Source organism: Nyctereutes procyonoides, unplaced genomic scaffold (assembly GCF_905146905.1).
Source record: "Nyctereutes procyonoides isolate TBG_1078 unplaced genomic scaffold, NYPRO_anot_genome, whole genome shotgun sequence".
Lineage (NCBI taxonomy): Eukaryota > Metazoa > Chordata > Mammalia > Carnivora > Canidae > Nyctereutes > Nyctereutes procyonoides.
The window spans coordinates 39,412,012-39,435,667 of NW_026575047.1; the positions used below are offsets into that span (position 1 = coordinate 39,412,012).

A 23,656-nucleotide genomic window follows, 5' to 3' on the forward strand; every position below is an offset into this window, starting at 1 on the left:
TTCTAAAGGCATAAGATGTCATCAAAGGGATGCTTTTTCTGCTTCTTCTTTTTTAAAGACTTTATTTGAGAGAGAGAAAAGCACAAGCAGGGGGAGGGGCAGAGGGAGAAGCAGACTCCCCGCTGAGCATGGAGCCTAATGCAGGGCCCATCCCAGGCCCCTAGGATCATGACCTGAGCCGAAGGAAGATATTTAACTGACACCCAGGTGCTCTAAGTGGACGCTTCCTTCCTTACTCTCCAGATACATCCTACGTGGCACTCTATCACTTTGTGCCTACAATACAAAAACATGAGCCACAGTGATCCATATCCATATTTCTGCTAATGCAAAAAGGTTTTCCTTCCTTTCTTCTATAACTTTTACTGAAAACCTCTATGGAGTGATGGTGTTTGGCTGTGGGCCAAGGGAAAGAGACATGGGGTAAATAGTGCACTCTCCTTTCAAGGACCTCTCAGTTTAGCAGGTAAAATGGGCAAGTGATAATATGTGTATAATATGCATGTGTAACACACATGCAAGTGCTTGTGTATGGTAGGGCTGTAGTCTGAATGTTCGTGTCCCCCTGCAAGTTCGCACATTGAAATCCTAACCCTCAAGGTGATGATACTGAAGATGGGGCCTTTGGGAGGTGATTAGGTCGTGACAGTGGAGGCCTTGTGGAAGGGGTCAGTGTCCTTATAGAAGAGACCTCAGGGAGCTAGCCTGTCTCTACCACATAAGCACGCTGTGGCTTGGGCCCTCTAGGGACACCCAGGAAGTGGGGCCTCATCTGACACTGAATCTTCCATGGCTGTGATCGTGGACTCCCTAGCCCTCAAAACTGAGAAATAAATGTTTGCTGTTTATAAGCTGCCCAGTCTGGGCATTTGATATTTTATTATATCAGCCTGAATGGACTAAGATACATAGAGAATAAGAGTTGGAAGGGTACCCCTCCAAGACACTGAGTATTCTTATTTGTCTCCTTCATACTTCATGCTTATTTTTATTATTATTTTAAATTGGCCTGTGTTGCAAGGACAGGAGGGAGATCAGTGAAGAGGCTCTGCAGTGGCCCAGATGAGAGGTAGTGATGATTTGGGTGGCCAGGGTGTAGAGGAGAAAGCTTTGCCTGGACTGGAAGCTACAGAGGAGGGGAAAGTCAGGGCTCCTTGGCAGAAAGGATGAGAGGAGGAGACAAGGATGGCTGGAGTGCTGGGTTAGATGGTGGGAGGCAGTCCCTTGGTCAGCACCTTCCCTGGGTAGATTCAGAATGAACACCTCCGCAAGGGTCCCACTAGCTGTTCACCCAGAGTAACCTCCCAAACTGGAGAGGTTGGCTGAGAACTCTCCAAAAACCTCACCTCCCAGCGGCCTCTTTCCCGGGGAACTGTGACACTGTGGCATCCAGGAATCTGAGGCTGGGTGGCGGTGCAGTCTACCAATGGACAGGTGGTTCCCCTGCTCACTCTAAACTGGGGGCTTCCAAGCCAGTGCTGGGGGGTGCCAGGCCTTGTCAGGGCCTGCCCTGGTGAGGCTCTCCCAGGGGCAGTCTCCAGCTTGTTCTCTGTCTGGCATGCCCGGTCCCTGGTGGCTTCATCCATCCACCCTCTACGTCACTTTGGGTCTTGGTGAAGAAGGGGCACAGCGAGGACTCCCTTGTGTGAGTGCAGGGGGTGCAGCCAGAGCCCCTTCACACAGGGTGGAGTGGGCCCCCAGCCCTACCTGGAAAATCTCCTGGGGGTTGGATCCTTCTCAGCTTTTTTAGAAGGGGTAGTGAAATCCGAGAAAAGTGGGGTGGAGGCTTTCTGAGGTTGGGGAAGGGATAGCTTTGCTGAGGTCTGAGTGGGTGTAGGGAGGACTGCGATACCCGGGTAGCAACGACGGGAGGAGGGAAGGTCTGCACCCGAACGAATGAATTCACGAACAAATAGAAGCTTATCTTCAGTCCGCTGTTATTCAGAGTCTAGGGTTGGAGAAGCCAACCTCTCTCCTCGTGGAGCGAAAGTCTCCCAGTTAGTTTTCGTTTCCTCACCTGTTGCAACTTGCCTTAAGATTTAGGTGCCCCGCTCGAAGAGCAGGTGGGCTTCTCCAGCTCGGAGCACCAGGCCTTGGCGTCCGCCGAGTCCCCAGAATTCTGCAAGTCTGCGCGGGAATCCAGAGTGCAGCGCCTGCAGGCGGGGACGGCGCTGGGGGGCGCCCCCCTCCCCCGCCACCGTGGCCCCGCCCCCGGACGAGGCCCCGCCCCCACGCCGCCCCTCCCACCGCCCCTCCGCTCCCGGCCCCGCCCCGTCTGCGGACAGACTCCGCGGCGCCGCCCGGCTCCCGCCTCCGCCCTCGAGCGCCCGCGCGGGCGGGGTGGCGGGTGAGGGGCGGGATGTTTTGGGGGGCGGGGGTCCCGATGACGGCATCCGATCGCGCCGCGCGGAGGCTCGGCGCCCGACTGCACCGCGGGGGCACCGCGCTCCCACCCGAGCAGGTGGGTGTGGGCCGGGGAGGGGTGGAGGTCGGGGACCGGGTGGGTGGGGGAGGCGCGCGCTCGCCGCCTCCCTGCGCAAGCCTGGGCGGGGTGGCAGTGGGAGCCGGCACCTGGGGAGCTCTGCGCCAGCACGAGGAGCCCCCCCGCTGCTTGCATACCAGCCTCCTGGAGGCCCCTTTCCTGGGCGGCCGGGAGCACCCCGTTCCCTAAGTCGGGGGCCTGAGGCCAGCATCCCGGGCCTGGCGCGGAGGAGCGAGCGCCGACGCTGCGAGGGTCCGCTCCGCATCTGTAATCACTTTTCCAAACTCCCGGGAGCTCCGGTCTCGTGCCCGCCCCCTCCAGCGCCGACCGCAGCCGCGGAGCTGTCCCGGCGCCCGGGGTGCGCGCGCGGGGGCGCCGAGAAGCCGGGACCGCGCGGCGCTGAAGAGCTCAGGGTGCGGGGCGCGCGGAGGCGCCCACTGGATTGCGCGGTAGTTACCGCCGTGTCCCCAGGGCCCCGCACACAGCAGGGACTGGGTGATCGAGTGAGGGAACGAACGAACCGTTACACCTGTAGAGAAAAGATAAATAGTGACAAATGGAGTGCTGTGGGCCCGATGGGGAGGGGGCCAGTGCGATAAGAGAAGGGGACTGGGAAAGCTTTTTGGGGTGCAGTTTCATCATCATTGTTGGACGGCTATTAAGCGTCCGACCTTGTGCTGGGCGCTGGAGATACAGCAGGAAGCGGGACCGCAGAGTCCCTGCCTCTCAGCCCCCTCTGCGACAGAGTGGCCCGTGGCTGGTGGGAGCACCCCTGGGCGCTGTGCGTGTGTAGTGGTGGGACACAGAACACAGGCGCTTCCCTGGCTCCCTGAGGAACACCCAGCAGGCCTCAGCCGGGAGAGATGGGAGTGTGTTGCAGAGAAAGGTGAGCCAAGGTGGGTGCAGGAAGTGAGTAGACAAGGTAGGCAGGGATGTTAAAGTTTTGAATATCAGGGGCAATGGGGAGCCTTTTAAGAGAGTTTAAGTGGGAGAGTGACGGGATTGCATTTGCAGTTTTGAAAGATGCCCCTGGCTGCCCCTTTGGACTGCACAGGGAGACCAAGAGCAGTGACAAAGCTGGTAAATGTCATCCTGTCAAGAGGCCCGTGGCAGGGGCCCGGGCTTTGGCAATAGTATGGGGAGAAGCAGGTGAACTTGATATTTAGGAGATAGAATTGGCAGATCTGGTGGTGGGAGCTTGAAGGAAAGTCTTGAAGGATCTTTTTTGAAGAAGGTGGGGCAGGGGGTGTGGGGTGACAAAGGCAGAGATTATGGAGACCCCAGTAGGTCTTAGGGAAAGGAGTTCCCTGGTGTGGTGGTGGTGGTGGTGGTGGTAGTGGGGTGTGTATGTGTTCTAGGAGATGGGGCCCCAGGGGAAGGGTATGACTGGAACACAGAAGCCCTTGGGAGTCAAGTGGAGGAGTTAGGGCCTTATTTTGCCAGTGATGGGAGCCATTGAGTGTTACAGTGTAGGACTGTGTTGGCCCTTGCAGTATTTGGGCACCAGGGTTGCAAGGAGGACGTTCTCATCTCATCTCTCCAAGGTCAGGAGCCCCAGGATCTGGCTTCAGGTCACCTGCGGGCTGAGTCCTGCCCCTAGAGTACAGGGGGTGATGATAGGGGCCTCCTCCTCTCTCTGCAGGGCCAGGAGGAGCCCTCCTGCAACATGGGGCTGGAGACCCAGAGGCTGCCAGGGGCCGAGGAGGCCCCCGTGAGGGTGGCCCTGAGAGTCCGTCCGCTGCTGCCCAAGGAGCTGCTGCACGGGCACCAGAGCTGCCTGCGGGTGGAGCCCGAGCACAGCCGCATCACCCTGGGGCGAGACCGCCACTTTGGCTTCCACGTGGTGCTGGATGAGGACACCGGGCAGGAGGCCGTGTACCAGGCCTGTGTGCAGCCCCTCCTCGAGGCTTTCTTCGAGGGCTTCAATGCCACCGTCTTTGCCTACGGTCAGACCGGCTCTGGGAAGACGTACACCATGGGGGAGGCCAGTGTGGGTGAGTGACCCTGCTTGAGGGCCCCGTGCCCGCATCGAGGGGACTCCGTGTCTCCTGAACTTCTGCCCCTGCCCTCTTGCTGCCATTCCCTGTTGAAGATAGGGGTGCTGGGGGGAGCAGGTTTCCTCATCAGATCTGCAGCCCAGGGTGGGACCAGCCATATCAGTGGGCTGACCAGGGTAGGAAGGATGAGTCCTTGGATGTGGCAGGGGGTGCTTTTCAACTCTGTAGAAAGGAGGTCGCACTGTGTGGTTCTGGTGATCTCAGTGGGAAGAAAGGGAAAAGAAGTTGGCTTGTCTCTGGAGGTTGTCAGGATGGCTGCCAAGCGTCAGGAATCTGTGTTCTAGTCGTAGTTGGAATGGGGAGGGTCCAGGGAAAGCTGTGCTTTGGCTGATGCCTGGTGAGGGAACAGACTTTTGGGAGAGACGCTTTGGGCCAGTTGGAGGGTCTGCCCCATTTTAAGTAGCACAGACTGCTTTCTCTTAGGTTATAAAGGTATACATGTTTGTCATGGCGAATTAGGAAAATACAGAAAAACACAAGCACAAAAGAAAACTTACTTGATAATTGCTTTTCAACAATCACCCTGTTAGCATTATAGTTTCTCTCTCTGAGGAAATTATTTTACCTTTAAGAAATGGGATTATATAAAAAAATGGGATTATATTATACCCATTTTTTTATTATCCTGGGTTTTTTTTAAAAAGGATTTTATTTATTCATGAGAGACACAGAGAAAGAGGTAGAGACATGGGCAGAGGGAGGAGCAGGCTCCTCACAGGGGGCCTGATGTGGGACTCGCTCCCAGGTCCCCGGGATCACGTCCTAAGCCAAAGGCAGACGCTCAACCACTAAGCCATGCAGGCATCCCTATATCCTTTTTTATTTTCTTAACAATATATCATAAATATTACTCTGTATCACTAAATATACTTCAAGCCAGTTTTTTTTTTTTTTAATTTTAATTTATGATAGTCACAGAGACAGAGAGGCAGAGACACAGGCAGAGGGAGAAGCAGGCTCCATGCATCGGGAGCCCGACGTGGGATTCGATCCCGGGTCTCCAGGATCGCGCCCTGTGCCAAAGGCAGGCGCCAAACCACTGCGCCACCCAGGGATCCCTCAAGCCAGTTTTTTAATGGTGGCTTGGTATTCCATTGTGCATATAAGATAGTTTATTTAACTGCATCCTCTATTGGGTCTTAGGATGGTTGCATTTTTTTGAAGTTATGAAGAGTGCTGCTCTGAATATCCTCTCATTACTTTTTTGGGTTACATTTAAGAAGTCTTTCCTTTTATTTATTTTTAAGATTTTAGAGAGAGAAAGCACATAAGCAGGGGGAGGGGCAGAGGTAGAGGGAGAAGCAGCTCTCTGCTAAGCAGGGAGCCTAATGTGGGGCTCAATCCCAGGACCCTGGGATCATGACCTCAGCCAAAAGCAGATGCTTAACCAACTGAGCCACCCAGGTGCCCCTAGGAGGTCCTTTATATAATGGAGCATAGATTATAGCAATGAGCTCCCTGCCCCAGGGAGTAATCAAGCCAGGGGTATCTGATGATCTAGCAGGAATGTAGTGAAGGGGATGCTTACAATATGAAAGGGGTTGGTGGAATCTTGAGAGGATGCTTCCAACTCTGAAATTCTATAAATCTGCCTGACCATCCTAGAGCATGGCCCGGCTCAGGCTACCCAGCCATCCTGGCCTCTGCTGCTACGTGCATGCTGGAGCTCCATCCTCCAGTTGCTGGCAGGGGCCTTGGGGCCTTGAGCCATGTCCGTCTGAAGGCATGGTGGCAGGAGCTCTGTGGTGTCTCCCTAGCTTCCCTTCATGAGGACGAGCAGGGCATCATCCCCCGGGCCATGGCTGAAGCCTTCAAGCTTATCGATGAGAATGACCTGCTTGACTGTCTGGTGCACGTGTCCTACCTGGAAGTGTATAAGGAGGAGTTCCGAGACCTGCTGGAGGTGGGCACTGCCAGCCGTGACATCCAGCTTCGGGAGGATGATCGGGGAAATGTTGGTGAGGAACTCTGGGGGCCCCACTGGCTGGGAGTGGGGCTGCAGCTGCTGAGGGGTGGCACTGGAAGGTTTTGCCTTCCTGTCTCCTGTCTCCACTGAGTTCAGTATCGACTTCTGTGCCCAGCATGCAAGGCATTGAGGTGGGCCTGGGGCAAGCTGGAGCCCCTCAGGCTGGAGTCAGGATGGGCAGGATCTCCCCCCCGCCCCCCCTCCATGGGCCCCTGGGTTGGGAATGCTGCAGAGATCCAGCCCTGCTCCGCCTGCCCTCCTGGCTGGCCAGTCCCGGGGTGTCCCTACCCCGAGCTCACAGGCTTCCATGCCCGCAGTGCTGTGTGGCGTGAAGGAGGTGGACGTTGAGGGCCTGGACGAGGTGCTGAGTCTCCTGGAGATGGGCAACGCGGCGCGTCACACCGGGGCCACGCACCTCAACCGCCTGTCCAGCCGCTCCCACACTGTCTTCACCGTGACCCTGGAGCAGCGGGGGCGTGCCCCCAGCCGCTTGCCCCGACCGGCCGGCCAGCTGCTAGTCTCCAAGTTCCACTTTGTGGACCTGGCGGGCTCGGAGAGGGTGCTCAAGACGGGCAGCACGGGCGAGCGGCTCAAGGAGAGCATCCAGATCAACAGCAGCCTCCTGGCCTTGGGCAACGTCATCAGCGCCCTGGGTGACCCCCAGCGCCGCGGCAGCCACATCCCCTACCGGGACTCCAAGATCACCCGGTGAGGGTCCCCGGGCGGGCCACTGGGTGAGGGGAGGCCAGTAGGGGATGGGTCCTGTGTGTTCCCGGGGCGCTGGCCCGCGGGGTGCGGCGGCAGGTGAGTCCAGGCGCGCCGGGGCTCCTGACGCACCCCACCTGGCGTCCTCAGGATCCTCAAAGACTCGCTGGGGGGCAACGCCAAGACGGTGATGATCGCCTGCGTCAGCCCCTCGTCCTCCGACTTCGACGAGACCCTCAACACCCTCAACTACGCCAGCCGCGCCCAGAACATCCGTAACCGCGCCACGGTCAACTGGCGGCCTGAGACCGAGCGCGCGCCCGAGGAGGTGGCGGCCGGTGCGCGGGGGCCCCCGCGGCACCGCTCGGAGACGCGCATTATCCACCGCAGCCGGCGCGCCCCCGGCCCCGCCCAGGCCCCTCCTGCCGCTGTCGCCGCCGCCGCCGCCGCCCGCCTGGGCGCCGAGTGCGCGCGCTACCGGGCCCGCACCGACGCCGCCTACAGCCTCCTGCGCGAGCTGCAGGCCGAGCCCGGGCTGCCTGGCGCCGCCGTCCGCAAAGTGCGCGACTGGCTGTGCGCCGTGGAGGGCGAGCGCAGCGCCCTGAGCTCCGCCTCTGGGCCGGACAGCGGCATCGAGAGCGCTTCCGCCGAGGAGCCGGCCACGCAGGGGCCCGGCGGGCCGAAGGTGGCCAAAGGCCAGGTGTGGCCCGGGGGAGGGAGGGAGCGGGGAAGGAAAGGGTTCTCGTCCAGCCGGCGGTACCCCTGCCCCCGCCCCCGCCGGCAGAGCACATTCCTGATTCAGAGGCACTTCTGCCAGTGACCTTGATCACACTCTACCTGTCCATCCCCGAGCCTCAGGGTCTCCATCTGTGAAAAGGGGATTACGCTAGTATCTACCTTCTGGGCTCCCGGGGCTGTTGTAAGGGCCGAAGGTGCACCAGGTACCCCACCCAGCACGTTAGTGGAGTCTGGGTTCCTACTAAGAGTGGTGATATCGTTAATAACAGTATGATTAATAATGACCTGAGGTGGCCCAAATAGCTTGCAGAGGGGATCGCAGGTGAGGTGGGCTCTGGAGCCCCAATTGCAGGCGGAGCTAAGGGCAGAGCAGCAAGCTGGGGTGTCCCAGAGACAGGCAGTCTTGTCCTGCCCCTGAAACCTCTTTCCTTGCTTCATAGGATGAGGAAGGGGCACTGCAGCTGCTTGCCCTGCAGAGCCAGGTGGCCCGGCTGGAGGAGGAGAACCGAGACTTTCTGGCTGCGCTGGAGGACGCCATGGAACAGTACAAACTACAGGTGTTTGGGGGGGGAGGCTTCCTTGAGGTGAAGTTTCCCGAGGAGAAGAGGGAGTTAGCCAGGGCACGCTTCTGACAGGGTGGGCAGAGATGGGGGAGGCACAGCTGAGCACCTGCGTGAAGGTGAGGAACTGAATGGTGCAGTGACTGTGGGGGATCCCGGTGAGCGGAGGTGAGAGGTGGGGCTGGAGGGGCAGGGATGGGTCCCAGGTAACTGAGTCAGCGTTTCCCTGGGCGCCCTCTGGCGGCAGTGATTGGCCTGAAAGTGGAGGACGGACTCGGAGGGAGGGATAGGACCTAACGGTGGGGTGAGAGCTAGGTCTGTAGGGGTGTGTGTGTGTGTCCGTGTGTGTTTTGGGGGGAAGGAGACCAGGAGGTGGTCAGAGATGTTTGGCCCTTCTGAGTTTTTTGGCTCAGGGACGGGGGTGGCCTCCTCTGCCTGTCGGCATCCCTGCAGCATCTCCCTTTAGCACCTGAATTTGTCTTGCAGAGCGACCGGCTGCGTGAGCAACAGCAGGAGATGGCAGAGCTGCGGCTGCGGCTAGAACTGGTGCGGCCTGGCTGGGGGGCCCCAGGGCTCCTGCCTCCCGGGTCCTTTGTGCCCCGGCCTCACACGGCCCCCCTGGGGGGTGCCCACAGTCATGCACTGGGTGTCATGCCCCCTGCCTGCCTTCCTGGAGATGACGTTGGCCCCGAGAATTGGGGAGAGGTGAGGAGGTGGCAAGGTTGGGTGTCTGTTGAATTAGACGGGCCCAGGCAGGGGAAAGGCAGTGTTGGGGAACGTGCTCCTCACTCCAGGCTTTCCTGGAACTGGCTCTGAGGAAAGGCCAAAATTTGGGTGACTCTCTAGGGCCGCTGTGAAGGATCTGGTGCCATTGGGCATCCCTGGGCTGGCTGGAGATTGACTGTGGAGTGAGGAGGTTACAGACGGGCTTCTGACTTCCAGCACTGGATGGGAAGCTTACGTACCTCTAGAGATGGGGAGCTTAGCACCTCTGAGGTCACCCCTTCTGTCTTTGCAAGTTTACTTTTCCATGAGCCCTAATTTCCCTGAGCCTGGCTGCCTACTCACTTGGGACCTTTTGGACAAATGCTGTTCCTGCATCTTCCTGAAAGCGCTGGGTCATCTCAGCTGTAAAAGCCTGAGGCATGGAGGAGAGGGAGGGCGTGAGTTTGGCAGGAGTCTGTCATACACACACCACCTGGGCACGGTGTTGGTGAGATAAGACTTGGGTGCAGATGACCTGTATACAAAGACAGGGCAGACTGTCACCTGGGGAGTCCCAGGTGCTGTGGGGCAGAGGGGAGGGGTGGAGGGGGGCAGGGAGGAAGCTCCTCCTCCACCCTGGGATTGGCAGGGTTTGGTCGGAAGCAAAGACTGGTGTTGGGAAATGATTGACGGAGGGCCCCCTAGAGGCTTCCTGTCCTGAAGCCCTGGCACTCCCCTAGCAGGTGACAAATGGCAAAGAGACTGGAGCCAAGTTGCTGGCGGAGGTAGACAGGCCAGGAAGCGGCTCTTCAGCTGCATCGGAGGAGGAGGAGGAGGAGCAGGAGGAACAGCTGCCTCAGCGGAACCTGCACCTGCGCAGGCGAGTGGGACCAACTGCCCACCTGACCAGAACCGCCACAGGCCCAGGCAGGGCTGGAGGAGGGTCCTGCTGTGTGTGGTCTCAGGGTGCCCTCACCTACGTTGCTTCATCTAGCTGGGAAGAACAGATGGGGGCGGTGGACTTGGGACCAAGAGTTCTCACTGGGGTGAATGTGCTGCTGGGTGGGCCTGGGCTTCCTGGTCCTCAGCCTTCAAGGTGGCCCTCGGTGCCCCCAACAGCCCAGTGCCCCTGAGACTCAGCCCCCCTGGCCTCTGTCCTGCTGGACTGACACTCTGGGATTCCACTGACCCAATGGCTTCACTGCCTTCCTCTGGCTGGGAAGCATATGACTCCTGCTTCTGTCTTCCAGAAATGGCATCAACAAATGTAGCCATAGGGAGGGGGCCTGCCCGGGGAGTCCACTCGACAGGAAGGGCCCAGAGCTTCACCTTGAGGAACTGGGTGCAGCCATCCCAGGGCCCAGAGGTGAGCTGGGTCGGGTGCAGAGAGGGCTCTGACCCTCCCCTCCACCGTCCTGGACTGGCCATCCTGGACAGTCCACACATCACCCCTGGCTGCCCCTTCCCTCGCCCGCCTCCCCCACTGTCAGCTGGGGCAGCAGCCTTGACAGTGCAGTGTGCTTGTTACAGTAGTTGGTGGGAGGAAGGCCCCGGCTCGACCCCGTCAGACCCCAGCTGCCATGGCCTCTGAGTGGCGGCTGGCCCAGGCCCAACAGAAGATCCGGGAACTGTCCATCAACATTCGCATGAAGGAGGAGCTCATTGGCGAGCTGGTCCGCACAGGTGAGGTGCTGGTCTGTCAGGTGGGCCTCCCACCGGATGGTCGTTTAGGTTTGGTAACCAGCTCAGCCTCTTCCAGCTGTGTGGCCTTGAGCAGGTAGGACAGCTCCTCTGGGACTCAAGTTTTCTCATCTCTAAAGTGGGGATAGTAATCGTACCTGTTTCAAGGGTTGTTGAAGTGAATTAATTCAGCTGAAGTAAGTAATTAGACTGGTTCTCAGGAAGCATTACCTAGCATTATCAGTAGCGGTTGCATTTTATCAGTTGCCTACTGTGTGAGGCACCTTGGTGCTCACACTCTCTTGGTTTTCGGGAGCAAATAATGTCCCCAAATCATGTTGTGTCTGCCGCTGTGATGCATATAAACACAACATTTTATTTATTTATTCATGAGAGCGAGGCACAGACACAGGCAGAGGGAGAAACAGGTTCCATGCAGGGAGCCCGACATAGGACTTGATCCTGGGACTCCAGGATCACACCCTGGGCCGAAGGCCATGCTAAACGTTGAGCCACCCAGGCTGTGCCCTGGTGATGCATGTAAAGGGGCTGGGAGAGATTTGAGGTAGTGGCCAGCTGAGCCTTTTTATTTTAGTAGTTAAGTTTATTACAAAATGCATTGTAAAAAAAATGCATTGTGAAAACTTTCAAACCCGTGAGGAAAGGCTGGTAAGGCTCTCACACCCGTCACGCAGATTTCACGTTACAATGTCTTGCCCTGCATTCATCTCTCTTTTTCCCTTTGCTGAAGCGTTCTGATGCAAATCTCGGGTATCTTGTCATTTTGCCCCCATACCTTTTGCTGTGCCTCTTTTTGGACACTTTAACCAAAATACCATGAGTGCATCTAACAACACTTAATGTCACCCGGATGCCCAGAGCACAGACCTGTCCCCTCGGTTCCTCGGCAGCTGGTTTGCTAGAACCTAGCTCCACATGTGTTCCACACACTGTTTGCTTGTTAGGCCTCTGAAGTCTCCCTTCCAGTACTTTCTCCCAGTCCTGAGGAATGTCTCACAGCCCCCCACCCTGCCATGTTCTGGGTCTGCCTATTTGCTCCCTGGGGTGTTATTCAACTTGTCCTCTGTCCTCAGATTTCCTGCAAATGGAAGTTAGTTCTAGAGGCTTAATTCTATGGAGGCCCAAGCTAGGTCTTTGCTAGTATGTATTAGATAAAAATAAAGGCAGCGGAATCCATAATTTCCCTGGGACACTGACGGATGAGGCTAATTTGAAAAGCAAGTGATTTAAAGGAAAATACGTTCAGTAACTTGTGGTACTGGTACCGTCTTGCAGGTGGCCACCTCTCGGGAATGGGGGGTGAAAGGATGGTCCTCCCGGTGGGAGGGGCCTCCTGTGCTGATGAAGCCCCCATCCCCTCCAGGGAAGGCAGCCCAGGCCTTGAACCGCCAGCATAGCCAGCACATCCGGGAGCTGGAGCAGGAGGCAGAACGTGTGCGGGCCGAGCTGAGTGAAAGCCAGAGACAGCTGCGGGAGCTCGAGGGCAAGGAGCCTCAGGATCCTGGCGAGCGGTCCCAGCTCCAGGAGTTCCGCCAGCGCGTGGCTGCTGCCCAGAGCCAGGTGCAGGTCAGTGTTGGGAGTCCCGGGATCCAGACACGTGGGTCCTGGGGCCCAAGTTCACTGGGACCTATGGATGCTCAGGCCCTGGTGCCCCAGCCCCTGGCTGGTTTGGCGGCCTCCCAGGGTGAGGCTGGGGTGACAAAGAAGTCGGCAGCGCTGGGAGTTGGCTCAGCTTTAAACACAGCAGAGGCAGGGAGGCCAGTCCTGCCTGGAGAGCGGGGGTGGGTAGGCGGGTATGAAAACAGGGTACCTCTTATTCATGCAACCATCGCCTCCCAGTTCCCTGGCCACCTGCCTCTCCATTCCATCTTCCCTCTTTCTGCCCACCAGTCCATATGTCTGTCTCATCCATACCCCATTTCATTTAATTGGTTCCTAACTCCCCTCTGGAGTTTCCCAGGTGTAACCTGAACTGGGTCCCCACACTTGGAGGTCAGGGAGAAATGGAAGAGAGACAGCCACTCCAATGAGGAAAGTGGCAAGTTTACTAAGCAATGGAACTCGTCCTGGGTGCCCCTTTCCACAGGTACCTCTCTGAGCCATCATCAAGGGGTTTTGATTCACTTGAAGGTGGCTCCTTTGGTGGCGCTCTGGATGCCACAGCAACAACATAGGCATGTCCGAGAGAATACAGATTGAGACATGGATTCCAAAATCAGTGATCACTTTTTCTAAGAGCCCCGTGATCCGAACCACTGGTTTATTAACTCCCCCAGGCTGGGGATTGGATCACCCAGGGTGTTGTTCACTTCTGTCCTTATGTGATTTAATAAAGATCATGCATTAGTAGACTCAGCTGGGGAACACACCACATTCTGTTTGGATAATTTCACCGGTGCCTCCTTTTGGAGCAATCATGTCCAAGGCCGTCTGTCCTATTTTGGAGGATAGCTATTCTCATCAGAGACATTTCAGTGTTCTCAATAAGGATAGACTTTGTTGGCTATTATCGAAGGCTTGCTGGATGAATTTAGGAAGGGCTTCCATGTGTGCTGTAACCTCCAGGCCATGGAGGGAACCAAGATGGCGGCCACATGATCATACTATTGGAAAACGGTGTCCACCTGGCCACAGGGAGAGGCAGGTTGGCAGCTTTAGGAAATTGACCTGGTTGTGCATACCATACATGTTGGCTGGAGGAGGCAGCGCTGTCAGGCGTGTAAAGATGGACTGGGGTGGGATATGCCCACCCTTGCTGCCTTCCCTGGCTCAATGGTATGTATTCTATTCCACATATAGTAAATTTCAGCTGGTCCAGCTTGTAGCAGGACAACAGAATCCCAGTGGAGGGACGCCTAGGTGGCTCAGTGGTTGAGCATCTGCGTTTGGCTCAGGTTGTGATCCCAGGGTCCTGGGATCGAGTCCTGCAGGGAGCCTGCTTCTCCCTTTGCCTAGGTCTCTGCCTCTCTCTCTCTCTCTCTCATGAATAAGTCTTTAAAAAAAAAAAAAAAAGCCAGTGGAGATTGGATGGTTCCCTCTCACCTGGGGGTGTGAAGTCTCCCACCCATCCTGATGGGACATCTCATGGCATGTTCTGGTAGGTAATCCCTTTCCTGGGTATGATAGGGGGGCTTGGTGTTCTCAGCAGCATAGCATATTGTTCCACGGTAAGACTTGGGACAATGGCTGTTTCCCATGTCTTGCATATCCTCATGGGATTGGGTGCCTTGGCAGGGGTCCCCAGTCTGGCATATGGGGCAACTGGCCCTACTGGTTGATCATTCAAATGTATTGAAGCCTGGGCAGTACTTTAGTCCACTCAGCCAGACTGGTTTTATCTGCTAATAATTTAATCTTTTTGTTTGGTTGGTTTCAGTTTTTTTACTCAAGTGTAGTTGACACGGGGTTACATTAGTTTCGGGTGTACAACACAGTGATTTGACAAGTCTGTATGTTTTGCTGTGCTCACTATAGGTGCAGCTACCACCTGTCACCACACGGTACTGTTACAATACCACTATGTTCCTATGCTATGCCTTTCATCCCCATGATATATTCATTCCATAGCTGGAAACCTGGACCTCCCACACCCCTTTACCCATTTTGCCCACCCCACGAACTATGAGTTTGTTCTCTGTATTTCTGGGTCTCTGTGTGGTTTGTTCATTTGTTTTTTAGATTCCACATATAGGCAAAATCATATTGTATCTTTCTCTTATTTCACTTAACACAATACTCTGGATCCATCCATATGGTTGCAAATGGCAAGATCTCATTCTTTTTTTAGGGCCGAATGATAGTCATTGTGTTGTAAAGACCACATCTTTATCCATCCATTTATCAGGGGACACTTGGGCTGCTTTCATGACTTGGCTCTAATGCTGCAATAGGGGGCACCTGGGTGGCTCAGTCAGTTGAGTGTGCTTCGGCTCAGGTCATGGTCCTGGGTCTTGGAATTGAGTCTCATGTCGAGCTCCCTGCTCATCAGAGTCTGCTTCTTCCTCTCCCTCTGCCTCTCCCTGCCTGCTTGTCCTTTCTCTCTTTCAATCTCTCTCAAGTAAATCTTTAAAAAATAATAGTAATCCTGTAATAAACATAGGGGTGCTTATATCCTTTTGAATTAGCGTTTTCATTTTCTTTTTTTTTTTAAGATTTTATTTATCTATTTATGAGAAACAGAGAGAGAGAGAGAGAGAGAGGCAGACACAGGTAGAGGGAGAAGCAGGCTCCATGAAGGGAGCCGGATGTGGGACTTGATCCTGGGACTCCAGGATCACACGCTAGGCTCAAGGTGGCGCTAAACCGCTGAGCCACCTGGGGATCCCCGCATTTTCATTTTCTTTAGGTAAATACACAGTAGTGTGATTATTGGATCATATGGCATTTCTATTTTTAATTTTTTGAGGACCCTCCATACTGTCTTCCATAGTGGCTGCACTGATTTGTGTTCCCTGCAAGAGTTCCTTTTCGCTGCTCCTATCCTCACCAACACTTGTTACTTCTTGTCTTTTTAATTCTAGCCATTCTGATAGCTATGAAGTAACCTGTCATTGTGATTTTGATTTGCTTTTCCCTAGTGATAAGTAATGTTGAGGATCTTTTCATGTGTGTGTTGGCCATTTGCAGGTCTTCTGCCCATTTTTAATTGGATTATTTGTCTTTTTGCTGTTGAGTTGTGTAAGTTCTTCATATATTTTAGATACTAACGCCTTATCAGATATGTCATTTGCAAATATCTTCTGTTTAGTAGGTTGGTTTTTAGTTTTATTTATTGTTTCCTTTGATGTGCAGAAGCTTTTGATTTTGAAGAAGTCCCAATAGTTTATTTTTGTTTCCCCTTCCTCAGAAGACAGATCTACAAAAATATTGGTATAGCTGGTGTTAGAGAAGTTACTGTCTATACTCTTTTCTAGGATTTTTATGGTTTCTTGTTTCATGTTTAGGTTCTTAATCCATTTTGAGTTTATTTTTGTGTATGGTATAAGAAAGTGGTCCAGTTTCATTTTTCTGCATGTGGCTGTCCAGCTCCACATCCCATCTCAAGGGTGGGTCCTTAGAGCCACCTCTGGGAGCAGGAAAAGCAAGTGGAACCCATGATCCAAGGCCCGAGAAGGGGTGAGGTGCCCTAATCACCCCAGTCCAGTTCATGGGTTAGCCAGTGGTCACATCTCTCAGTGACATTCCCCAACACATTTACCCTTATATGATCCCATCCATCTCACCACCCACCCTTCCATCCATCCATACAGCTGTCAATCCTTCATTCCTTCCTTCCTTTTCTCAGTTGAGGTGTCTGAGAGACACTTCAGTAGAATGATTGAGAATGTGGGCTCTGGAACCTGACTGTTTGGGTGTGAATCCCAGCTCTGCTATTTACTAGCTCTGGGTCCTTGGTCAAGTTTCTTGACCTGTCTGTGCCTCAGTTTCTTAATCTGCAAAGTAGGGATAATTCTAATCCTATTTTTTCATAAGATAGTCAGGATCACTTGCTACACACAGAGCACCTGGTCTGTGCCTGGTACATAGGAAATGTCAGACTAGCCACCACCACTCGCCTTCTGACATTAGCCAGTGGCCTGTGTCCCCTTCTGTCTGCCCCTCTATCTGTTCTCCTCCTTTGGTCCTGCCCACCCTGGCTGTGTCAGTGTGGTGACAGCTCTTGACCCAGCAGAGGCTGTGTTGGTCCAGGTGCTGAAGGAGAAGAAGCAGGCGACGGAGCGACTGGTGTCGCTGTCTGCCCAGAGCGAGAAGCGCCTGCAGGAGCTCGAGAGGCACGTGCAGCTCATGCGGCAGCAGCAGGGGCAGCTGCAGAGGCGGCTTCGTGAGGAGACAGAGCAGAAGCGGCGCCTGGAGACAGAGATGACGAAGCGGCAGCACCGCGTCAAGGTCAGGCTGGGGCTGGGGTGCAGGTGTCTGGGCAAGAGGCCGGCTTGGGGGGTGGGCCAGCGCTGCATCACAGCCCCCCGACTTGTGACTGTGTGACCTCATAAACAGGTCACTTGGCCTCCCGGGGTGTGTTCTTCTACCTGGAAAAGGGGAGGGCCAGGGGTCCCAGGGGCAAGCTGTGCCTACTGACTGGCGTCTCGCAGGAGCCAGGCCAGCGTGTGCTGCTGCTGCTGGTCCCCAGAGATGCAGGGCAGTGAGGCCATCTCCAGGGGGGCTCTGTGGACCACAGGCAGTTCTGAGCTGCTCACCTGGTGCCTCCCCAGGAGCTGGAGCGGAGGCATGAGCAGCAGCAGAAGATCCTGAAGATCAAAACGGAAGAGATCGCGGCGTTCCAGAGGAAGCGGCGCAGCGGCAGCAATGGCTCCGTGGTCAGCCTGGAGCAGCAACAGGTGGGGCCTGGGCTGGGCCTGCATCCCTGGGAGTACCCGCAGCCCTCCGGGTTGCCAGAGGCCCCTGGGGCTCAGCTGGCAGGTTCGCTGTTCTCCCCCTCGGACCCTTGGCCCAGGGTGAGAGCTGAGTTCCCTCCCTGCCTCCCCCACCCTCCCCCAGAAGATCGAGGAACAGAAGAAGTGGCTAGATCAAGAGATGGAGAAAGTCCTACAGCAGCGGCGGGCCCTGGAGGAGCTGGGGGAGGAGCTCCACAAGCGGGAGGCTATCCTGGCCAAGAAGGAGGCACTGATGCAAGAAAAGACGGGGCTGGAGAGCAAGCGCCTACGGTCCAGCCAGGTGAGGTCCTGCCAGGAGAAACCTGTCAGCTGGGTTTCTGCTAGTTGAGGTTTCTCCAAGTGAGATTCCATTAGGTGGGTCCTTCCGTTTGAGGTCCCTCCAGACAATAACCCTGCCAGGTGAGGTTCTTCTGGGTGATGTCCCATGTAATGGCCATGTAAGCTGCAGCTATGTGAAGTTCGGTCCTACAGGGCTTACACCACCTTAGGGTGTTTATGATGCAGGTTCTGATGTGCGGCTATGCAGGCAGAACAAGGAATAGCAGGTGTAGACAGGAGGGCTGACCATGGAGCACCGGCACTCAGTGGTGCTGGAGGCAGACAGACCTGGGCACGTGGCCTGGTCACCTCCGTCCACCCTGCATCATTGCTTCTTTTTAAATAAGGAGCTTCTCAGCCAGTTGCCTCTTCAGTCAAATGGAGTCACAGTGTTGCCATGCAGATGAGAAGGGGGTATGTCAAACACAAAGCCCAGGGCGGGGCCAGGAGCAGGTGCCTGGCTAGGTCCCTGCAGGGGTCCAGCCCCACTGCTGCTGCCATTCTAGAACACTTGAGTCCAAGGGGCTTCAGGGCGCTGCTGGATTGTCTGGAACTTCCCTTTGCCCTCAGAGCCCTCTCTTCCTCCCACATCGGGCTCCCAGAAGGGCCTGCTCTGCTCTGCTTCCAGCTGGGTCTCCCCCATTTTGCCAGGAGTGCCTTTTCATGTGCTTGTCTTGTGTCCTTCTGGGCCATCGATGGGGGCCCCTCCTCAGAGGCTCCAGTCCCTCGGGCTCCACTCCCTCAGCTTCCGCAGGCCTCCCCGCTGAGCAGCGCTCCTGGATCTTAGGGCTTGAGGGAAGGGCATCATCCCAGGGCGGGGTGAGGTAGTGTCGCTGCCATAACTCCTGCTCCCTCCTTGACCCCCGGCGGGGCTGCCCCCAGGCCCTCAGCGAGGACATCGTGCGTGTGTCCAGCCGGCTGGAGCACCTGGAGAAGGAGCTGTCAGAGAAGAGCGGGCAGCTGCGGCAGGGCAGTGCCCAGAGCCAGCAGCGGCTCCGCGGCGAGATCGATGCCCTGCGCCAGGAGAAGGACTCGCTGCTGAAGCAGCGCCTGGACATTGACAGCAAGCTGCGGCGGGGCAGCCTGCTATCACCCGAGGTGAGCCCTGTGGCTGGCCTCCCCCCAGCCTGGTGCCGGGCCCTGCTGCTTCCTGAATGTGCTTTTTCCGCAGGTGAGACTCAGAGAGGGGGGTGGCTCCTAGGGTTGCTGGCCTGGCCCTGTCGTCAGCTCTGGGACACACAGGCTGGGCCCTGGGTGTCAATCCACGTGTTACATGCTTGGGCTTGTGTGGGAATGAGTGTCGGCAGCATATCCCCGCACCTGGTGGCCAGTCCCTGAGCAGCAGGGAGAGCTTTGTTGCTATAAACTTCTGTGCTCGGAAGCAGTCTCCCCATGCTTCCCTTGGGCAAAGGGTCTTCTGTGCTTCCTGCTAGAGATCATGTGAGGCGGTGCACTGCAGAAAGTAGCCTCCCAGAGCCCTGGCCTCCCCCTGGGGTTGGGGCTGTAATGGAAGCTTCCTGTCCCTGCTGTGCTGACTGCGTGCTCAGGACGAAGGGACACGACATCTCCCTTGTGGCTACAAGCTGTTGCTGTCTGCCCTGGGCTGTCGTTCAACCGCTGGGTGCGTGTGGTAGAAGCCGGGCCTCCCCCTTAACACATGCCTTGTCCTGCAGGAGGAACGGACGCTATTCCAGCTGGATGAGGCCATCGAGGCCCTGGACGCTGCCATCGAGTATAAGAACGAGGCCATCACATGCCGCCAGCGGGTGCTGCGGGCCTCAGCATCCTTGCTTTCCCAGTGTGAGATGAATCTCATGGCCAAGCTCAGCTACCTCTCGTCCTCAGAGACCAGAGCCCTGCTTTGCAAGTATTTTGACAAGGTGGGTCTGCGGCCCCCAAACCCCCTGCCACCGCCTTCTGGCCTTCAGGTGAGGGTGGGTCTGATGACAGCTGCAGAGGTAGCTCCATTTCCTCCCAGGCTAACTCCAGGCCACCTTGGACTCTGCTTTCTAAAACCTGCCTTAGTGAAACTAAGACCCAGTACTCTCCCCCACCACCTTCCCCTGCTTGGCCCCTCCAGTGGACCCGGATCAGTGATTCTTATCAGGGAGGTTTTGCCCCCAGGGGTCCAGAGATGCTTCTGGTCATCACAGTAGTGGGGGGGTAGAGACCAGGGATGCTGTCAGACCCCCACAACCACAGTTCTCTGCCAACGATGTCACTAGTGCCAAGTTGAGATATCCTGGCCTCAGTGAGATCCCACAGCTTGAGGCTCTGCCTGGGAGCCTAGGAGCACCTGAAGAGGAAGGAGATTGAGGCAGGGATAGAAAGTAAGCTTCATCTTGAGAGCTGACTCTTGTCATCACAGTAAGTCACCAGCTGGGACACTGTTGAGGTGTCTGAGGCCAAGTCTTGGCTCAGTGGAACACCCTGGCAATTTCTTAGTGACGTCTGCCCCGGGGGGCAATGGTGGCAAGTTGGCCGAATACCTGCTGTCCCTGGTGGCAAAGGGAGCCAGAGCTTGGGGCTGAGTGTGTCTGGGTTTGGGACAGGTAGTAACACTCCGAGAGGAGCAGCACCAGCAGCAGATTGCCTTCTCGGAGCTGGAGATGCAGCTGGAGGAGCAGCAGAGGCTGGTCTACTGGCTGGAGGTGGCTCTGGAGCGGCAGCGCCTGGAGATGGACCGGCAGCTGACCCTGCAGCAGAAGGAGCATGAGCAGAACATCCAGCTCCTTCTCCAGCAGAGTCGAGGTGAGGCACCCCAGGCCCCACACACTCCCTGGGCCCAGCCCCTGGCTACCCACCCGCCCACAGCGTCTCACCACCTCCTCGGTCTCTGCCCTCCAGATCACCTTGGTGAGGGGTTAGCAGACAGCAAGAGGCAATATGAGACCAGGATTCAAGCTTTGGAGAAGGAACTGGGCCGCCACATGTGGATGAACCAGGAACTGAAACAGAAACTCAGCAGTTGGAATGCTGCAGGCCCAAGCAGGGGTAATTCTCACCTGAGTCTGCGAGCTGGGCCACGTTTTGCCCTGCCTTGTAGTGTCAGGCTTCCCTCCCTGGGGGAAGCTTTAAAACTGTGCGAACTCCAGCTCTTCCCAGGGTAGTTCACACATGGCATGGCTTCCTGGGCTGGGGCCTGAAGAAGTGGGGCTGCCCTGGAAGGCACTGCCTCCACCTCTGATGAGCGCATCCTTTCTCCCAGTGACAGGTGGGGAGAAGAGGACCCTGTGCCTGGAGAACAGACCACCCCCTGGAACTGAGGAGGAGCTCCCCACTGGCCCTGAACTGCTCTGGCAGCAGCCTCTGCCCGACAGCGTCCCCCGTGCCCGGGATGAGGTGCGGGATGTGGTCCGGGCCCCACTGCCACTGACGTGGAAACGCTCGAGCCTGTCCGGTGAGGAGCCTGGCTCTCTGGAGGAGCTGCGGCCTCGGGAGGCCACTGAGCCCCTGGTGGGACGGGTGCTACCTGGGGGTGAGCTGGGGCTGCCCTGGAACTTCGGGCCCTTGGCCACACCCCGGCGGGACTTGCGCCGAGGCAGCCCAGGGATGATTGACGTCAGGAAGAACCCCCTGTAGGCTCATGGGCAGGGGACACTCCAGGCCTGCAGCAAGGTCCAGCTGCCTGCCTTTGCTTCTGGGAAGGGCAGTCTTTACCTCCCACTGCAGATCCAGGTCCTGATCTTGACACAATTGGAGTCAGCAAAATTGGGTTACAGCCCAAATGAATTCAACTCAATTTTTAAAAAATATGCTAAGTCCTGCCTCCCACTTCCTTTGAGCTTTGGTACCAGATTGCCATTTTTGGCTTGAATGTGCGCAAAAGGCAGTTCTGGTCTCAAGACTGTGTGGCTGTGGTTGAGCCAGTGCTGGACACAGAACAATTAGTGACAACAGGGTTGTGTGTTAAGTGGTCTTGTTTTTATGGTGGGAAACTTTGTGTATTTTTAGAATCTTGTAAAACCATTTTATAATAAATGAGAATCTCTGAAGGAAGAAATGGGAGTTTTGACTTGGTCTGATGTACAAGCCAAGAGAATCAGATTGGAGGACACAATGGGCTTGAAAGCTTTTCAGAGTTCCTGAGACAGGCCTAATTAAGAAGCCCTAGTCCTGCCCCTGGCCAAGACTGCCAGCAAGCAGTTCCCCAGGACCCTCCTGGCTGCTCCATGACACAGGCATCTCCCCGTGCACAGTGAGGATGGGGCCGGGGCCGGGCTGGGTTTCAGGCTGACCCGGAGACGCAGCTGCTCCAAGAACCACTAGCGCTCGGCCTGAGTGAGTCAACCAGAGACTGTGAGCTTAAACAGAAAGGCCCAGAATGCTAACTAAGTAGCCAGAGAGGATTTTTTTATTACATGAGGAATGAAAGAAATTTATTCTGCCATGGGACACAGCCTTCAACTTTTCAAGGGACCTGTGGGGAGCCCTTTCTCCTACTTCACAAGTGAGATGGGGGGGTTGTCGGACTTGCCTTGGTCTCTCAGAGGCTAGGGCTGGAATGGGAGCCCCTACAATTCCGTTTGCCCCCAACCCCCAGGCTGAGTTAGGGCACCAGCTATACCACCTCCCTAACAAGGGGGCTAGGGTGGGGGATTGGGGTACCAGGTGGGAAGGACACATTCCAAGAGGATTAAAACCCCTAAGGCACTCTTGTCAGAATTGATAGAGGACAGTAAGAGAGGTGCAGGCCCAGGCCCCCCCTGTTCCTTTATGCTCACAGGGACTGGGCTGACTTCCATCTTTGAGCTTCCTCAGTTCCACGGAGCCCTGGTTCTTCATGTTTCTGTGCAGCAAGCCCAGGGTTAATGTAGGACAGATAAGCTGGGCCCTGGCTCAGCGAACTGAGTGTCTATGTAAGAATTCCTCTGTGGTATGAGCCTGAACTCCTACCCTGTCCACAGAAAACTGCTCCTGGCACACTTCCTCTGTGTAGGGAGTATAGGGGTTCTAGCTCAGCTTGGTAGTGTTGTTATAAGTCCCCTGGCCAGTTCTGTCCTAACTAGCTAATCAGCTTCTTTCGTGAGTAAGTTCTGCTGATGGGGCGTCTCCTGGAGATTGCTCGGCTGAACGGAGATTCTTCAGCCGTGGTGGGGAAAACCTCTGTATCCTCATCTAGAAAAAGGCAGAAAGGGCTTGAACTGGAGAGTGATACACACACAGGTGGACTTAAACCCTGCAGGTTTGAGTGCCGCTGAAGCACTGCCCATACTTGTCACAAGGCTCTCCGCCCCCACATCAGCACTGAGCTTGTGACAGTAAGTAACTGAAAAAGTAAAGTGCTGTGGGTTGAATTCCCTCAGCTGTATTGTACATTGTTTTGCGTGATTTATATCCTGAGGGAAGGGAATCACTGGAGGGCCCCTATCTCCTGCACTCCCCTTCAGTTCTAGACACTCAAGTCCTTCCCCAGGTCAGGTGCAGTAAAGGGAATCCTTGAGTCTGAAGGCTGTGCATGCCAGCCAGTCCTTAATCCTAGCTTGTGTACAGAAGTGTACACCCCTGGAGGGAAGCAGCTGGCTGCCAGTGTGCCACCTGTGTCCCATGCTGCCTGACACGCGTTCCTCAGGCTCCAGGGACTAGAGCCACGTGGTGTGTGGTTATGTCCACAGCTGTCACTGCTTAAGGAAGCTGAAGAAAATAGAGCAGGAACTGAGGTCTGCTTAATGACACACTGGAGTTCTCAGGTGGAGTTTCTCTGGGAAGAGTACATGATACCACAGGGACAGTCATCTGTCCCCTACTCGGGCCATCTGACTCCTCCACCATCCATCCAGCTACCTGGCAACCCTGAGCTAACTCTGGGGAGTCACCCAAAGGACACAGGTTTGATCCTGTAAGTCTCCAGGACCATTAATGGACAAATTACCTCTGGCTTCGTGACATCGCGAAGAAGGGGTCTTCCCTTGGAAGAGCAGTGGAGACTGGGTGAGTGCCTGCAGGCTGCTGGTGGAAAGGCAGCTCCGCACCGCACAACCTGCCGGGGGTGTGGAACCTACAGCGACAACATGCGATGGCACAGGGTAAGC

General features: G+C 56.0%; 2 protein-coding genes across 7 annotated transcripts in view; one reads left to right on the forward strand and one right to left on the reverse strand.

The window, feature by feature from the left end:
- Positions 1-2,365: 2,365 nt before the first annotated feature.
- Positions 2,366-21,628, forward strand: KIF7 (kinesin family member 7). 4 transcript variants are annotated; one of them, XM_055326408.1, is made up of 19 exons: positions 2,366-2,461; positions 4,125-4,476; positions 6,297-6,497; positions 6,823-7,213; positions 7,361-7,910; positions 8,389-8,505; positions 8,995-9,213; positions 9,954-10,093; positions 10,464-10,579; positions 10,744-10,896; positions 12,278-12,480; positions 16,603-16,800; positions 17,124-17,249; positions 17,413-17,586; positions 18,507-18,722; positions 19,298-19,504; positions 20,177-20,375; positions 20,472-20,618; positions 20,833-21,628. In XM_055326408.1, the coding sequence occupies exons 1-19, from the start codon at positions 2,384-2,386 to the stop codon at positions 21,204-21,206; spliced, it is 4,161 nt and encodes a 1,386-aa protein (XP_055182383.1). In that variant the 5' UTR covers positions 2,366-2,383; the 3' UTR covers positions 21,207-21,628. The 4 variants fall into 4 exon arrangements, with proteins under 4 accessions (XP_055182383.1, XP_055182386.1, XP_055182385.1 ...); XM_055326411.1 differs by having other exon boundaries at positions 10,747-10,896; positions 17,410-17,586; positions 20,833-21,627; XM_055326410.1 differs by having other exon boundaries at positions 9,957-10,093; positions 17,410-17,586; positions 20,833-21,627.
- A 251-nt stretch (positions 21,629-21,879) lies between these two features.
- TICRR (TOPBP1 interacting checkpoint and replication regulator) overlaps positions 21,880-23,656 on the reverse strand; it is a 44,897-nt gene continuing 43,120 nt past the window's right edge. Inside the window, exons 22-23 of one of the 3 annotated variants that reach the window (XM_055326406.1) lie at positions 23,497-23,622; positions 21,880-22,742 (exon numbers count right to left, since the gene is read on the reverse strand). In XM_055326406.1, coding sequence (XP_055182381.1) covers positions 22,630-22,742; positions 23,497-23,622 — 239 coding nt within the window. In that variant the 3' untranslated portion in view covers positions 21,880-22,629. The remainder of the gene's footprint in view (positions 22,743-23,496; positions 23,623-23,656) is intronic. The other 2 variants (XM_055326405.1, XM_055326404.1) reach the window with 2 other exon arrangements.